General features: G+C 43.0%; 4 protein-coding genes across 4 annotated transcripts; 3 read left to right on the forward strand and 1 right to left on the reverse strand.

Moving 5' to 3' along the window:
- The first annotated feature begins 217 nt into the window (after positions 1-217).
- Positions 218-2,146, forward strand: LOC103999603 (uncharacterized). The gene has a single exon (XM_009421394.3). The coding sequence runs from the start codon at positions 891-893 to the stop codon at positions 2,004-2,006; it is 1,116 nt and encodes a 371-aa protein (XP_009419669.2). The 5' UTR covers positions 218-890; the 3' UTR covers positions 2,007-2,146.
- A 1,436-nt stretch (positions 2,147-3,582) lies between these two features.
- Positions 3,583-9,124, forward strand: LOC135671086 (ASC1-like protein 3). Its single transcript, XM_065179011.1, has 6 exons — positions 3,583-3,979; positions 4,593-4,801; positions 5,845-6,000; positions 7,846-8,031; positions 8,119-8,297; positions 8,734-9,124. Exons 1-6 carry the CDS (start codon positions 3,866-3,868, stop codon positions 8,751-8,753), a joined length of 864 nt encoding a protein of 287 aa, XP_065035083.1. The 5' UTR covers positions 3,583-3,865; the 3' UTR covers positions 8,754-9,124.
- A 211-nt stretch (positions 9,125-9,335) lies between these two features.
- On the forward strand, positions 9,336-14,144 carry LOC135671050 (non-specific phospholipase C1-like). The gene is made up of 3 exons (XM_065178929.1): positions 9,336-10,668; positions 12,882-13,058; positions 13,656-14,144. The coding sequence occupies exons 1-3, from the start codon at positions 9,513-9,515 to the stop codon at positions 13,964-13,966; spliced, it is 1,644 nt and encodes a 547-aa protein (XP_065035001.1). The 5' UTR covers positions 9,336-9,512; the 3' UTR covers positions 13,967-14,144.
- Positions 14,145-14,458: 314 nt separating this feature from the next.
- LOC135670931 (transcription factor bHLH147-like) lies at positions 14,459-15,539 on the reverse strand. The gene has a single exon (XM_065178704.1). The coding sequence runs from the start codon at positions 15,222-15,224 to the stop codon at positions 14,688-14,690; it is 537 nt and encodes a 178-aa protein (XP_065034776.1). The 5' UTR covers positions 15,225-15,539; the 3' UTR covers positions 14,459-14,687.

Genomic DNA, 15,539 nt, shown 5'->3' on the forward strand with positions numbered 1-15,539 from the left:
CAGAACGGGTCGGGTAGACCGATATAAAGTCCGACATGCGGATAGATCCTTTCACATCGCCTCTATGCTCAAATGATCTATGCATGGAGATGAACACGTCAAAAGACATCTTCTCTTCATTGTATTACTGCTAAAGTATCACTCTTATATTATTAGACAACTTGTAAGACAGCGTTAGGGGATTCATAGTTAATGAACCATCAATGCCTCGTCTTCTCTAGTAGAGTGAGTGGTCAACACGGATGCACCTCAACGATCTCCGGTGAATCCAATAATGCTCCCATCCTCTTAATGTTGGATCTCTCGATGTTTAACGTCCGATAGCTTAGCTGGAATCTCACACAAAAGTAACGCGTCGGTGCAGAGTTTAGTCTCACGTCGGACATGTCTAATCCTAATTAATTGATTCGGGCCATATGTCCGGTGGTTGGGGCTCTCGTCGCCTCTTCTTTGTTTTCCGTCGTGCACGTACCACCCCACCAAACCAGAAATCCATGGCGGCAGCAGCCTTCGGCGGATTCCACGTTGCGGCCCAGTGAAGAGTCGATCACGGAGGTCAAAAGCCGACGCCATTCCCCTTGCAGTCATCTTTGTCTGGTAAAGGAGAAGAGACCGAAGGACGTGGCCGTCGATGGAGGACTTAGTTTACTGGAATCTGGTCGTGTGACAGTGGGAGGACACTGAGGACTTCTCTTTGCAGATAACTCGGCCACTCTCTGCATGTGATCTGCACTCCGAAAGGGACACAGATTCTGATCTCTCGTGTTTTCTTTCTTTTGCAGAAAGCCATCTCGTCTCCTTCCTTTTATTAGTAGCTCGCCGGGTAAGACGGATTCTTCTTCATCACCCACCCAACCCACAGGTTTCCTCTTCTGTTGTCCCATGACGAGATGACGACCGAGGGATCCTGCTTCAGCAGCTTCCTCTCCCTCTTTGTTCTCCTCCTCCTCCACCTCGGCTGCTTCTTCTTCTCCTGCAGTAGCTCCGACGACCCACCTCCGCCGATTAAGAGGAGAAAGATCTCACCTTTCTTCCCTACCCTTCCGGGGCCCTCCGACCCCCGCACGAAGAAGCCCCTCTCCATCCGATCATATCTCAGCCGCCTCCTCTCCTTCCGCAAACCCAACAGCGAGAATCAAGAGCAACACCGGCGCTCTCCCATAGAGCTGATCTCCCTATCACCCGATGGTAGAGCTGACGGGCAAGCACGACTCTACGTGGCCGATCACCACTCGCTCTCCTACAAAGACGAAATCTACCCTTGTCCGGCGTGCGGCGAGGTCCTGAGCAAACCCCAGCTCCTCGACCTCCACCACGCCGCGAAGCACTCCTTTTCCGAGCTCCGCGACGCTGACTCCGGCTACAACATCGTCCGGATCATCTTCCGGTCGGGGTGGATCGGGGAGTCGTCGCTGGTCGTCCGCCGGATCCTCAAGATCCACAACACGACCCGGGCCCTCGCGCGGTACGAGGAGTACCGCGACGCGGTTCGGTCGAGAGCGGCGCGGTACGAGGCGAGCAACGGCGGCCGCGGCGACGGGCGCTGCATCGCGGACGGTAACGAGCGGCTGAGATTCTACTGCACCACGATCCTCTGCTCGCGGGAGGCGGAACGGAGAGGGGGCGCGGCGCCGGCGGGCGCGTGCGGGAGCCCCTACTGCTGCGCCTGCGCGATCGTGCGGCACGGCTTCACGGGGAAGCACGCGGACCTGGACGGGATCGCGACGTACGCCACCAGCTGGGGCGCGCACGCCTCGCTGCCGGAGGACCTGGAGCGCGAGTTCGCCTTCCTGGGAGCGCGCAGGGCGATGCTGGTGTGCCGCGTGGTGGCCGGGAGGGTGGCGCACGGACACGGCGAGGCAGCGGAGGAGGAGGAGAAGGGGGCAGGGTTCGACTCGGTGGTGCCCAACGGCGGCGGCGGCGGCGGCGCTGTCGGCGAGGACGAGCTGTTGGTGTACAGCCCGAGGGCTGTACTGCCGTGCTTCGTCGTCATATACACCGCGTGAGTGAGGACGTCTCGATTGTTCGATGGGCTCGTACGTTCCGTCTCCGCTACTGCTAATGCTGTCTCCTCTTTCCCTTCGTGTGTGTGAATAATGACTGCTTGCTACTGTACGCATACAATACAAAATTAACATCAGCATCACGACGCCCACCCAATGGTTGGTCGCTCATTGAGCGTTAGGCACGCAACTGATGCGTAAACAGAGACACCTATAAGTGACAGCTTCTGGTGAAGAGAAAAGCCATTAAATATGCCAGCTTCTGGTGACAGTGACTCCAAAATTAGCCGGCGCTACAACGTCTCTGTAGAACTAGATCTGGATCACAAAGTTAATTAGGTTAAGGATGCTATAAAGTTGTTTGATGTAGGTACATAATTCACACAATTAAAATATGTAGGTTGGCTTCAACCAAATTAGTACTGATAATGGATTGATCGAGGAGAATAAAACCACCCGTTCATAAGTTCGTCGGGTCTTTCCTATTTTATAGGTATCTTTTAGAGTTTACGAGCTCTGAAATGATAAAATCATACGGGTACATCTATCGTCCATGATCCCTTTATCAACCTTTATCAACATATTTGACATCTCATTTAATCATTTATCTTTTACAGGTTATATAGTATTAAAATGATTGATGTTTAATTTAATTTTTAGACAATCTTACCTCTACTACTTACCTCTATTACTTATTAAAAAGAACCAATCTAAAGAGGACAGTCAAGCCTAATATAAATCCCAAATGATGCTTATTCTTTTGGCTAACATTATTTTTCACCGATGCATTCGCCAAATCTTTGTTTCTTATGGATTAGGTTTGTGAGAGGGCTACATTAAAATGAGTGTTTTATTTTTTTCTTGAAATTTTTTGACGAGCGACTATTTTTGTTGGATAATGTTCCAAAAGTAACATAAAAATAAAAGTATAATTAATCCAAAAATCTAATAATAAAATGCTTTGATATTTATTTTTCACTAAGGATAATTTTTATTTAAAATCTCGATAATATCCTTGAATAGAATAGTTTCAACCTTACTAATCCATGAGTCAGTTCGATCTGATCGAGGTGTCTCGATCTGGGTTAGATCGATTCGAGTCAGCTCATGTTTTTGGTTGGTTCTATCAAATTAAATAACATAGGGGGAGAACCAATGAATTATATCGAAAGACTATATTTTTACTATAGGTGGTTGCGATGATTTATACTTATCGTGGCTTCATCGACGATAATTTCTCTTTAGTAAGTAATGATGTTACAATTAATAACAAGTTCTAGAAGGTAAGCAATATTATTTCCTTTTTTGATGAGTTCTCTTTAATAATCAATAAGTCCGTGTCTCCGATAACCCATGGTGAGACTATCTCCTGTCTCCAATAATCCTCCTCCAACGATGATATATTGTTGGGTATAGATCACTTATGGGCTTTTAATATACTCTTGCGGTGCTTTCTAATTACTTAAATTACTAAAATTTTAAGATTTAAAATAATCTAAATTCAAAATACTTATATGAGAGTAGGTTGTGAGATCAATCATGACAAGAGTCGTGGCCAAATTTGCAATTCGTGTGCTCTCTCTCTCTCTCTCTCTCTCTCTTCTTTCTGGTTCGGTCGCTCGACCTTTATTTTTAGACACCACCTAATAGAAATAGAACGCAGGGGGGCCAAAGCGAGCAGTAGTCTCGGCGATCCCCCTAACCTCATCGAGCCGCTCGCGCCCCATCTCCCATCTCCCGTCTCTCCGTCTCAGGCGCAGATACCGGCAGCAATTGACCAAGGCATCGTTCCGCTGCTTGGATCCATCGGTTGTGGCGGTGGTGGTTTGATCAGCGCTGGGTTTCTTTCGTCCTAAATCGACATGACCTTGGTTCGCGCCGGCGTTGGCCCGGAGCCGGCCAATTTCTTGCTTGTGCTATGTTTCGCATTCGGGTCATTCGTCGCCCGGCTCCTGCTCGACCGCTTCGTCTACAAGGTTTGGATCTTCCGTTCTCCTTTTCTTTTATCCTTCATTCCTTTTCTTTTCCTCGTTTGGAGCATTTCGTCGATGAGTTATCGTGCATCGTGTATAAAGTGGTCGCTGAGATCTCTGCTGCATCCCATCTTTTCTCTTTTGAATATAAAATAGAATGTCAAGATTCCTATGAAAGAGAATGAACGGAAAGCTAAGTGATTTTGTGGTGCTTAGAAAAGTTTGTTCTTGTTGAAGAATTAGATAATGTCGCGAGGCAGAAGAGTAACTCAAGCCCTAAAATTCAATGTGATTCAAGGTGTTGTCTATTTGAAAAATCATAGTGGCTTTCCCATTTGTGGCTAAAGGATTGACAAATCTTGCTGTTGATGGAATTTTTCTGTTACATAGACCAAGTTAAACTTTTCTAAACACATTAATGAATGTGCTGGCATACATCTTAATAGATCAACTTTTGCATTGGCAAATCTGTCATATACCCTTGATAGTTTCTTCTTTGCACTGCATATTTGGTTGTTGCTTAATCTTATATGTCGAACAAGGCTTTCTAAAATGCTACACTCATATGATTTCGATGTTCGTTGTGGAACTTATGAACTCATTTAATCCTTTTCAGCCTTTGGCTATGAAATTGTTGAGTTATAAAGCTGTTCCTATGATGAATGACGAGGCTAAATGGTCAAAAATTACAAAGTGTTCCGAGTCAATGTGGAAGCTGACATATTATGCTGCTGTTCAAATATGGGTTCTTTCAATTATTAAGCAGGAGACTTGGTCATTGGATACAAAAGAATACTTCAAAGGGTGGCCAAACCAAGAATTGAAGTGAGTCCAGAAATGATGGACATTCCTCCTTTTTATTGTAGAAAGTTTGTCTTACATGCGACATTTGGGTGCTCATGTTGATTTTAATGAGACTATACAAAACTATTGTTGCTTATGAAATGAAACAGTATTTGGTGCAAGCTGACTTAGGTTTCTTTAGTGAAAATTCTTCTATTCACATTAATGCTTAAAAGTTGGATTTTTGTTCCTTATCCAAAATAGTACTTTTAGGCATTATCACCAAGACAAACCACAGATTAATTCGACATCTTTTTTCCTAGCTAAAATATATCAACTACATAGGACACAGTTGCCTATGTATGTACAAGATTTTCTTTTAGCTGCCTTTAACCATTTGTTGGTATCATGTTATGGAAGTTTTTTTAATCAGGTACTGGCTTAACCGTCATAAGTTTTCCATGATTACTTTCTCTTGCTGTAGTTTCTTGCTGGGCCTTCCAGAAGCTGCAAATGGATTGAATGGCAGCAAGCATTGATTCTGTAGCTCGAATTCATGCAAGTGTCATCCTAAAGAAATTGAGCCATCTGACCTCTTTTCTTCCATGAATAGTACCAATCTAGTTATGGAGTGCAGAATGAAACATGATGTGATTCTGTTTTGAAAATGGCCTTCATGATTGGTATAACTATGGAATTTAGTTATGCCAATGGGTGTTCTTCATCGTGTCAACTTGAGATGTTCATATGTACCTGAGAGATATAAGTATATAAAAAAAGTTCAGTCATGATAATTTATAAACATGGCATTCTTCATCAATATAACAAAGCATAATGATACTCAACTGCTCTGCAGCTAAATCATGTGAATCCATTGAGCAAATTAAAATAATTGTTTTACCTGTTCCAGTCTTCTTTATTAAGTAACTAATAGCCATTATGATTTAATGTCTATGACTTTTAGATGTCTTAAGCATGTAGCTCACTCTGAGGTTAACATAATATCAATAGTGTAGCTCTCATATTTTCCTCATATCTTTTGTTCATACTAACTTTTTCTTTTTCCTCTTTTCCATTTTTGTTAGGTCTTCTTTGATCCTATTCTACATGTGTCAATGTGGATTTTACGTTTACAGTATTGGTGCTCTTGTTGCATGGGAAACTCGCAGAAAAGATTTTTCAATAATGATGTCTCATCACATAGTGACCTCAGTTCTGATTGGATTTTCCTACATTACCAGGTAACGTTGAAAAGTTAGACGACCTTGTTATTCCTCTGCATCTTCTAGACTCTTTTCTTGCTTTTATTTATAGTACTTCTGATGCCAAACTTAGTGGAGAAGTTATGTTTAATTTTCTTATGTAAAAGAGACTAAAGGATCTGATATTCAAAAGATCTATTACCTTGACATGTAAACTTCACCACAAGATGATTGATAATAAGGGAAGCAAGGTGAGGAAAAATCTCACTTAAAGACTCGAGGTATACCAACTGCCATTAAAAAACCCTGATCATGGACTTAAAGATGTTGCATGTCAAATCTGGCTGACCTTTTTGTTTTTCTTTTTTGTTTTTCTTTCTAATTTTTTGTAAAATTCTAGCTGAGCTGACTTGGGCTTTGGATCTTTGGTTAAATCATTAACTAGGCAATATTACTGGAATGCTGGTGTTTATTTTCCTAAATTGGCTTACATGTATATGTACATGATGTAACTGACCTCATGATTGGTGCCCTTGTTGTAGTGGCTCGTGGTTTTGCTATTTTATCTTTTAGTAGGTGTCATTTTGAGGGGTTCCTTCCACCCGCAAATATATAAGCAAACATTGGGAAGGAGCTAAGTTATAATATCTGGTAGAAGAACTCGCCCCTTGAGGACTTCAATTTTGTGGACAAGGGCTCTGTTGTTTTCTGATTGTCCTGGAACCGGCCGATATTTCACTACACCACATTACCTTTGCATTTTAGGAGATTATTGTCATATGGTGCTTGGATTGTATATGCCAAGGAATCGTATGGCGTATAACATGAAGATAGTGAATTAGCAACGAACACAGTTCTCTGTGTAGTGGTGTGTAAATGGCACTGGCATGAAATGATGCTTATGCCACATGCTGTTCCAGCAGGTCATTGACATGACTGCAATATTAAAAAAAAGAAAGTTAATTTGTCAATAGGATTATATAAGTGAAATGGTTAAGAACAGAGGCATATTCATCATATATCTCTGGAAGGGAAATCTGAGGAAATCTTACATAATGTGATAAGTCATCTTTCATGATTTATAAATAAGTATGATGTTTAAGCATGCTTGTAAGTGTACTAGAATGTTAAAATATACGAGGCCCTTTAATTTTGTTCTGACCTGTTATGTGGGGTCTAATTTGCACAAGTAGCTGAGTGATTCCTTTGAGGGGCCATCAGTAGTAAATGTCTATAAGAGAGAAAATAATAGTGTCTGGAAAGCAAGCTAATCAACCTGTTTTACATAATTTGGCATCTTTGCTTTCTTAAGTTTATGAAGTTGACATCCTCTTCTTTCTAACTATTACAGAAAGCAAGTTTCTGGTGATTAAACCCAAGACCAATGTGGCTTTTAAGGTTTTACAGGGTTGAGAATCTACTACATACAAAACTGGAAACCTTAAATCTCCATGTATTTTATAAATTTCACTTTGTCAACCATTGCAGATGATACTCGATCCTGATCTGCTTACTTTTGTAGCCCCCCTTTCGTCAGCAAACTTATGTGAAAGTAATGAAAAAGATTTATAATTTTTTTTGCCACTTTTATGTTGATTTGCTAATCCAAGACACTTTTTTCTTGATTAGCACATAATTGTAGTACTTAACTGTATCATATTGTCATGATAATCACAGTTCTTGCATCATCACCAGTTGTTTCCTGGAAAATTTACGTAGTTGAGACTGACAGTTATCTCCGTATTTAACTTTCTTTGTATATTAAACTTAAATTTTAATTTCAAATACATAAACCTGTATTAGTTATTGATGCATATGCTGGTGTTTTCCTGTGAGGTCTTTACCAAGTGTAGAAATAGGGAAATGATGAATTTTCTTATGCAGGTTTTTCCGTATTGGGACCATGATTCTTGCCCTTCATGATACAAGTGATGTATTTCTAGAATCAGCTAAATTGTTCAAATATTCAGAAAAGGAGATGGCAGCTAGCTTGTGCTTCGGACTTTTTGCTATATCATGGTTTCTACTGCGATTAGTTTACTTCCCCTTCTGGATAATTAAGGCCTCAAGGTTTTCTGCAGCCTCAAATGCTTTCTTTAAAAAAGCAAAAAACCTTCCTTTATATTTGTGCTGATTGATAAATGGTTCCATTTTCAGCTACGAGTGCGTCGAAGCCTTGTCGTGGATGGAAAATTTCCCGACCACTTTATATTATGTGTTCAACACAATGCTTCTTACACTGCTTGTCTTCCATGCCTACTGGTGGAAACTAATATTTGCAATGATAATGAAGCAAATGAGTAATAAAGGTCAAGTGGGAGAGGACATTCGATCAGGTAATTGTTTCCAAACAATCTTTACTTGTACACTTTTGCATGTTACAGAAGTTTTCTATCAAAAATCGAAATAGGCTGATCAGTTGCATATATTATTAATATGACTTGTCTGCTAGGAATACCTAGTAAGAGATTTTACTAAGAGATTTTCCAGGACCAGATTTTGCTATATTGATTTTGTCGTAGCATGTCTCAAACAATCATGGCACCTCAATATGTGGAGCATGCCAAAATATAATAGATCTATATGCAAATGTGAAGAACTTAACAGAAAATTTTCCTTGTGATTGATACTTACTATGTAGGATCTCCTCGAGTAACTTTTCTGAAAACCAGACATTTTCCTTGTGGAGGTTTCTTAACTTCTTTAATTCATGATATAAGTGCTTCAAGGTAATGTCTACTACTAGCTGATGTTCATCTAATTCAAGGACAGATTCTGAAGATGGAGAATGAACACCGCTGCTGTCCAGATATTGCAATGGGTGCAGATTTCGTTGTCCATCCTTCCATCTTTAACGTCAGGATCAAGCGCCGACAGATTCTTTCACCTGTCTACATCTTGATTTCCTGTTGTTATGACTCAAAAAAGGTCATAGCCCCAACTTTGGATGTTGAAAATAGGAGGAGGCAGAGTACAGGTTGTAATGAAGGTTTTGTTGGTTATCTTCCTAAACTTCCCCCTTTTATCTTTACCTTTTTCTTGGAACGGACATGAAATATCATCATGTAAGATTGTTTGCCATGATTGTGACAAAAGATGGATCAAGAGAATGTTATTATTATTTAAAACCCCCATTTCTTTATTGACTAATATTATCAGATCATTCATTTGGTAATTCAATTGCATATATATATATATATATATATATATATATATATATATATATATATATAAAATTAAGGAATCCTATTCGGCCAACACTGCGACGGAAGGCCTACCCGCATCGCCGTCCGATTCAAATCCAAGGGTAAAAGACAAGTAAACAAGGCCGTGACGTGTCCCTCGTTCTCTTTTAAGCTTGGTGTCTTTGGTGGTATGCCTCTTGCCCTCAGTGTCGGCCCCGCTCGTCGGTAGCCCCTTCTCCATTTGTTGCCCGAGTCGACGCACCAACCGCACTCGAGAAAACCTCCCCTTTCTTTCTCTTGTCTCTGAGCAAGGGAGGAGCTCTTTGGGACTCTTTCGTCCGGGCTCCTCCGTGGGGCGGCAGGGAGATGGATTTGGTGGCTCATGGCGGGCGGCGGGCGCGGCGGAGGCTCCTGGTGGTGGCCGTTTTCTTGCTCTACCTGGTGACCTCCGCCCACTGCCTGGACGCCGAGAGGGCGGTGTCGGGAAGGAGGAAGAAGAAGGCGAAGCACGAGATCAAGGGGCCGATCAAGACCCTGGTTGTGCTGGTGATGGAGAACCGGTCGTTCGACCACATGCTGGGTTGGCTCCGGACCAAGGGCGGCCGCCCGGACATCGACGGTCTCACCGGCCACGAGTACAACCGCCTTAACGCCTCCGACCCTTCCTCCCCGGAGGTCTTCGTCTCCGATGGCGCCGCCTACGTCGACTCTGACCCCGGCCACTCCTTCCAGGCCATCCGCGAGCAGATCTTCGGTTCCGAGGACACCGCCGCCGTGCCCGCCCCCATGAGCGGCTTCGCCCAGCAGGCTGAGAGCATGGGCGAGGGGATGGCCAGTACCGTCATGCGGGGCTTCGCCCCCGATGCCGTCCCCGTCTACTCCGCCCTCGCGGAGGAGTTCGCGGTGTTCGATCGGTGGTTCGCCTCCGTCCCGGCCTCCACCCAGCCCAACCGCTTCTACGTTCACTCCGCCACCTCCCACGGCGCCACCAGCAACGTGCGCCGGGACCTCGTTCATGGCTTTCCCCAGAAGACCATCTTCGACTCCCTCGACGAGGATGGCCTCAGCTTCGGCGTCTACTACCAGAACATCCCCGCCGTGCTCTTCTTCAAGAGCCTGCGTAAGCTCAAGCACCTCGTCAAGTTCCACAGCTACAAACTGGCCTTCAAGCTGGACGCCAAGCTGGGCCGGCTGCCCAACTACGTCGTCATCGAGCAGCACTACTTCGATGTGAAGCTCTCCCCGGCCAACGATGATCACCCCTCCCACGACATTGCCAGGGGTCAGAGGCTTGTGAAGGAGGTTTACGAGACGCTCCGGGCGAGCCCACAGTGGAACGAGACGGCCCTGCTCATCACCTATGACGAGCATGGTGGATTCTACGACCACGTGCCTACTCCTGTCACAGGGGTGCCCAACCCTGATGGCATAATCGGCCCCGACCCTTTCTACTTCAAGTTTGATAGGCTGGGGGTTCGTGTTCCCACCATCCTGATCTCCCCTTGGATCGAGAAGCGCACCGGTGAGTGTCTCTTTTGGATTTCTCCATTCTTTTTGTGACTCTTCCTAGGGTGAAACTGATACTGGCTTTTGAAATGCAGACTGCTAATTAAGATTTGTATTCTCAGTTCAATTGTTGTGATGTCTTTGCAATTTATTACCGTATAATTTATTCACCATTCTTGTCTTTGCAATTATTCTCTAGGGGAGGAGAACCTTTGGTAACCATTGCATGATTTCATTTCTTTATGGCAACTACTTGTTGTGCATGTAGACCTAGTTACAAGTATAAATTCTTGCTCATGAAACTTAGCTTTATATATGGTATGATTCGTACACAGAATCATATTATTAAGCAAGATCCATAATAGTTATAAACTTTTGTTTCCTAAAACTCTTCTAACAGCTTAACCAATTATGATATGTATAAGTTCTGAGTTTCCAATTAAAGAATCTGTGATGTGCCAAGCTTTTCTTTAGAGCCTTTTTAATGCGTACATCAACTATCTACATGTAGCTACCATGAACTACAGCTTCCTTTTCTTGCAATAAAGTCTTGATACATCTTCTTACAGTATAATTTCTCTACAGCTTCACTTTTTCTCACATAATGTTGGTCAATACAAGATGCACATTAAAAAATCTATCTGAATCCCTTGATGTCTGCCTCTGATTAGCTAGTCATTAGGCTCAAAGTGTTATTGGCTATTTTATTGAGTGTCCTTTGTGTAGTCTGATGAAGGATTGGATAGTTGATCGAATGTCTTCTTTTACTGAAATTTCCATTCTCTAATGTTCTCAAATCTCAATTTTGTTCTTATAGTTCTGTGCATAATTAATAAGTGGTTGATTCATTTTTGGATCTCATCCATACTTACTCTAGGGAGGTTCAGCCATTTAAGGGAGGTGACATAATTCTTACTGAATATATTTTGTTGGAAACAGGATGATATTGGCCAATTTTCAGACTTAACAAGAATTATGCGAAAATGTGTGGAAATGAAGCATCATAAGTGATTTAAATAATAAGTACTTATGATGTCCGCAAGAATATATGCTGTGGCCATAAAGAAATGAAATCATTAGAACTTTTCCCATGAAAATTGGTGGATTTGAGCATAACGAAGCAGAGCTTGGAAGACCAATGAATAGTTTTCTTTACAATCCCCATCAATTTGACATACCATATAGATTGCTTAATGTTTATGGAGGAAGGAGTGAGCTTTGAGATCAATATCTGTATAGTATTTGAAAGGTGGCAGAATACTGTAGTTGTGGAATTTTTATCCTAATGTTTTGGGGATAAAATTCTTTCAGGGAAGTGTTGCCTTTAGACACATGTATCTGATAAAATAGAATGTGTAGCTTTTGAGGCTGTCTTACTGCCATTCGGTTTGAGGGATAAGAGAAAGCGATGGGTCGGAGGCTACATGCAATGACGGAAGATCAATATGGTGCAGTTAGAGGTGCCATTCAATTTCTTTTCATCTCTAATATTAATAATCAAGAGATCAGTGTGAGGACATTGCCTGTGGAGCTAATTTGATATTTATTTGATGTTCACAAGCAAATGGTATTGGGATTTGAGATAGTTTACGAATGTGCTTTAAGCCTTTTCTTTTCTTAACGTCATGCATACCATGCTCAGAAATTTACCGGCAGAAAAGGAAACCCATGTAAATCTATTCTTACAAAGAGAGAAAAGAACAGACAAGATAGAGATGGAAGAGATTCGGAGTCGAAACTCGAAATGTGTATTCAATGCTTGATCAATAGTTCATAATGTATCTGGACCTACTTCTACCTTTGTGGAGGCTGTGGCAATTAGGTTGACCTTTGTTGTGCAACAAAGAATAGAAAAAAAGAAATTTCTTCAAGAGAATAAGGAAAAGTTTAATTTTCTGTTTTGCTGGTTGCACTTCTGAATAAGGCAGAAGTTACTATCGTGTCTATTTTGGTGGCTTGGCAATGCTCATATCACCATGGATGCTTGCCGATATTTTGCTGGCTTGACACACGCGTATTGGCATGGATCCAAGCTGATCGCCACATTGTTCCAGCTCATGTTCAGGGTTTTGCCAACAAATTCTGAAGGTTTTGCATTTCTGCCATGCGCAGTACATTGAAGTGATCCATGAGCTCAGCGACAAGAAATATATGGCTGTTTTTTAAATTCTTATGTTGTCATGTGGGATCTGATGTAGTTTTTTTGCATTATTTCCTTTGATCGTGCAGTGATCCATGAACCTAAAGGGCCAACTCCACATTCACAGTTTGAGCACTCTTCCATTCCAGCAACGGTAAGGAAATTATTTAACCTGAATTTGAATTTTCTCACAAAGAGAGATGCTTGGGCTGGGACGTTCGAGAGCCACTTATCCATCCGGAAGACACCACGGACTGATTGCCCAGGTATCCACTTTTATGTGTAATACATTTACAAGCACAAGCACGCATATCCATGTACGTTCCATGGAATAAGCACATGCATTAGTTCACTAGTGTTTAAGATGAGATCAATATGTTTGTTGAAAACAACCAAAAGACTAGTAATTGGAATAGTAAATGAATATCTAGGTTCTTTATTCAAGATTGGATATAACATTTAGATTGTTACACCAAACCAGGTGTCTCTGATTGCAGATTGAATAGTTTTTTCTTTCCCTCTGGAGGCTTTAATTTTGTGAATCTATACAATTCAGCAGCAATAGTAAGATGCTCAACACAAAAAGACAAACCTCATTCCTTTTGGAGACTGACTGAATCTAGTTTGTTGGACACACCGAGAAATAAGTTTTGATTTCAGATATCTGAGATATGTATAGGACTAATGTCATCATACATGAGCTTTAGACATCGTAGTCAGGCTAGGCAAGCTTGAACTGAAACCTTTTAACCTCAGCCCTGAAAATGAAAAAGTCCTTGTGTCATATCTTGATGCTTCAGTCATACACATTGGTGAACTGATTTTGTTACCGATAGCTAACCATTGACTGCTTGATCGATCAGAGAAACTCCCAAAGGTGAAGTCATTGAGGCCATTTGGACCAAGGGAAGACAAGGTGCTGTCGGAGTTTCAGGTGGAACTGATCCAACTCGCTTCTCAGCTCAATGGAGACCATGCGCTTAACACCTATCCGTACATTGGCGAGGGCATGACTGTGGGTCAAGCAAACAGGTATGCCGAGGATGCGGTCGCAAGGTTCCTGGAAGCTGGCAGGGCTGCACTGAGGGCCGGAGCAAATGAGTCCGCCATTGTCACGATGAGACCTGCTCTAACTAGCCGGATTAGTGGATGGTCTTCCGATGCCTCCGCCTAAAGCATTTAGTTCTAAACACATACCTCAATACTAGTAGGCGTTTTAGAGGTTTCAAGAGAAACAATGGAATGCTTGAACTGGTAAGGTAAAAAGGACTTCCCATGTAAATGATGTCCTCCTATAAACCATGAACGATTGGTGGATTCTTGTTATAAGAAGTGTGTTTCTTGGTTCCTTCCCTCCTATTTGCCAACATAGATTGCCTTTTTCTTATCTATGGTATCAGAATTATTTCACGCTGTTCAAACTAACGTCAATGTTCTTAGAATTTAAACTAATAAAACATATTCAAAAATTTATTATCTCAAATTTTAGACTTTTGATGACGACGATAAATAAAATTATATATATAATAATAAGATCACTGTTGTAGATGAGTGAATATGATATCTTATATATTAAACTTTAGTGGATGAAATTTCAATCCTCAAGCTTTAATTAGATAAATTTGATATCTCATCAGATAAATATTATAAATATATATATCAAATATAATAAGTATCAACGTAATTGTTATGCTATCAAATATAACCAAATCGGTTTAAGCCCGTGATTCGATCGCAGCATAGCAAATCATCAAAGCCGGTGTTGCATCAAGATTTGCGTCTACGAGCATCGAGATTCTACAAGCGTTACACCACATTCCCACCAATCGTCTTCACATCAATCCTATACGTTAATTATTGTCGTTCCATCGTATCACACAAGAAAGGAGACCCCATCAAACACCTCCTCGGCTTCCAGGCTCCGCCGCCGCTGGCGCCGGGGAGAGCGCATCCGCGAGCGCCCTCATCGCCTTCACTTGCATCTCCAGCGCCGCCACGTAGTCGGCCGCTTCCTCCAGAAGGCTCCCAGCCGACAGCGTCCGGCACCCAGGCACCAGTCGCCGAAGCACCCGCAGCCGGCCCCTCACCCTCTCCCCCGCTTCCGCGGCCCTCGCCCGCCTGCGGCCGCGGCGGATCTTGCTGCCGGTCCTGAGGAGGAGGCGCGCCCTGCGGCGGGGGCTGAGGAGGATGGCGCGGCTCCACCGGGACCGGCCGCGGGCGGTGAACGCGAGGGCGGAGTCCGCGGCCTCCTTGACGGCGCGCGGCCCGAGTTCGGCAGTGGCGCGGAGGGCCTCGAGGAGGCGTCGGCCGTATACCCGCTCCTGCGCCGCGGTCCGCCACTTGGTCCCCGGTTGGGCTTTTGGGCCACGCTTCATCATCTTCTTCCGAGAACCCGAGGAAGATGAAGCTGAGGAAGGAATCATTGTGAACATAGAGAGAGTAGCTGTGTGTCAAGGAGAGGAAGGGAAGAGAGAGAGAGTGTGTGTGAGAGGTACAGTGTAAGAGATAGAGAATCAATGTGTCAAGGAAAGGAAGAGGAGAGGTGTAGGAAGAGAGAGATGAATAGAAAGAGAGAGAAGAGGAGGCAGAGAGATCTATCTAAGAGAGAGAATGTGTCAAAGGACAGGTGAGGTGTAGGAAGAGAGAGATACATAGAAAGAGAGAGAAGAGGAGGGGGAGGAAGAGAGCTCTCTAGAGAGAGAATGCGTCAAGGACAGGAAGAGTTGTGGAAAGAGATATGTCGAGAG

Source organism: Musa acuminata, unplaced genomic scaffold, assembly GCF_036884655.1.
Source record: "Musa acuminata AAA Group cultivar baxijiao unplaced genomic scaffold, Cavendish_Baxijiao_AAA HiC_scaffold_1137, whole genome shotgun sequence".
NCBI classification, from domain to species: domain Eukaryota; kingdom Viridiplantae; phylum Streptophyta; class Magnoliopsida; order Zingiberales; family Musaceae; genus Musa; species Musa acuminata.

Excerpts from the sequence above, each read along its gene's own strand:
- LOC103999603 (XM_009421394.3), top strand. The coding sequence starts at position 891 with ATGACGACCGAGGGATCCTGCTTCAGCAGCTTCCTCTCCCTCTTTGTT.
- LOC135671086 (XM_065179011.1), top strand. The coding sequence starts at position 3,866 with ATGACCTTGGTTCGCGCCGGCGTTGGCCCGGAGCCGGCCAATTTCTTG. Across the intron at positions 3,980-4,592 it reads TCGACCGCTTCGTCTACAAG|CCTTTGGCTATGAAATTGTT; the intron begins GTTTGGATCTTC and ends AATCCTTTTCAG. Across the intron at positions 8,032-8,118 it reads TGGATAATTAAGGCCTCAAG|CTACGAGTGCGTCGAAGCCT; the intron begins GTTTTCTGCAGC and ends TTCCATTTTCAG.
- LOC135671050 (XM_065178929.1), top strand. The coding sequence starts at position 9,513 with ATGGATTTGGTGGCTCATGGCGGGCGGCGGGCGCGGCGGAGGCTCCTG. Across the intron at positions 10,669-12,881 it reads TTGGATCGAGAAGCGCACCG|TGATCCATGAACCTAAAGGG; the intron begins GTGAGTGTCTCT and ends TTGATCGTGCAG. Across the intron at positions 13,059-13,655 it reads ACCACGGACTGATTGCCCAG|AGAAACTCCCAAAGGTGAAG; the intron begins GTATCCACTTTT and ends TTGATCGATCAG.
- LOC135670931 (XM_065178704.1), bottom strand. The coding sequence starts at position 15,224 with ATGTTCACAATGATTCCTTCCTCAGCTTCATCTTCCTCGGGTTCTCGG.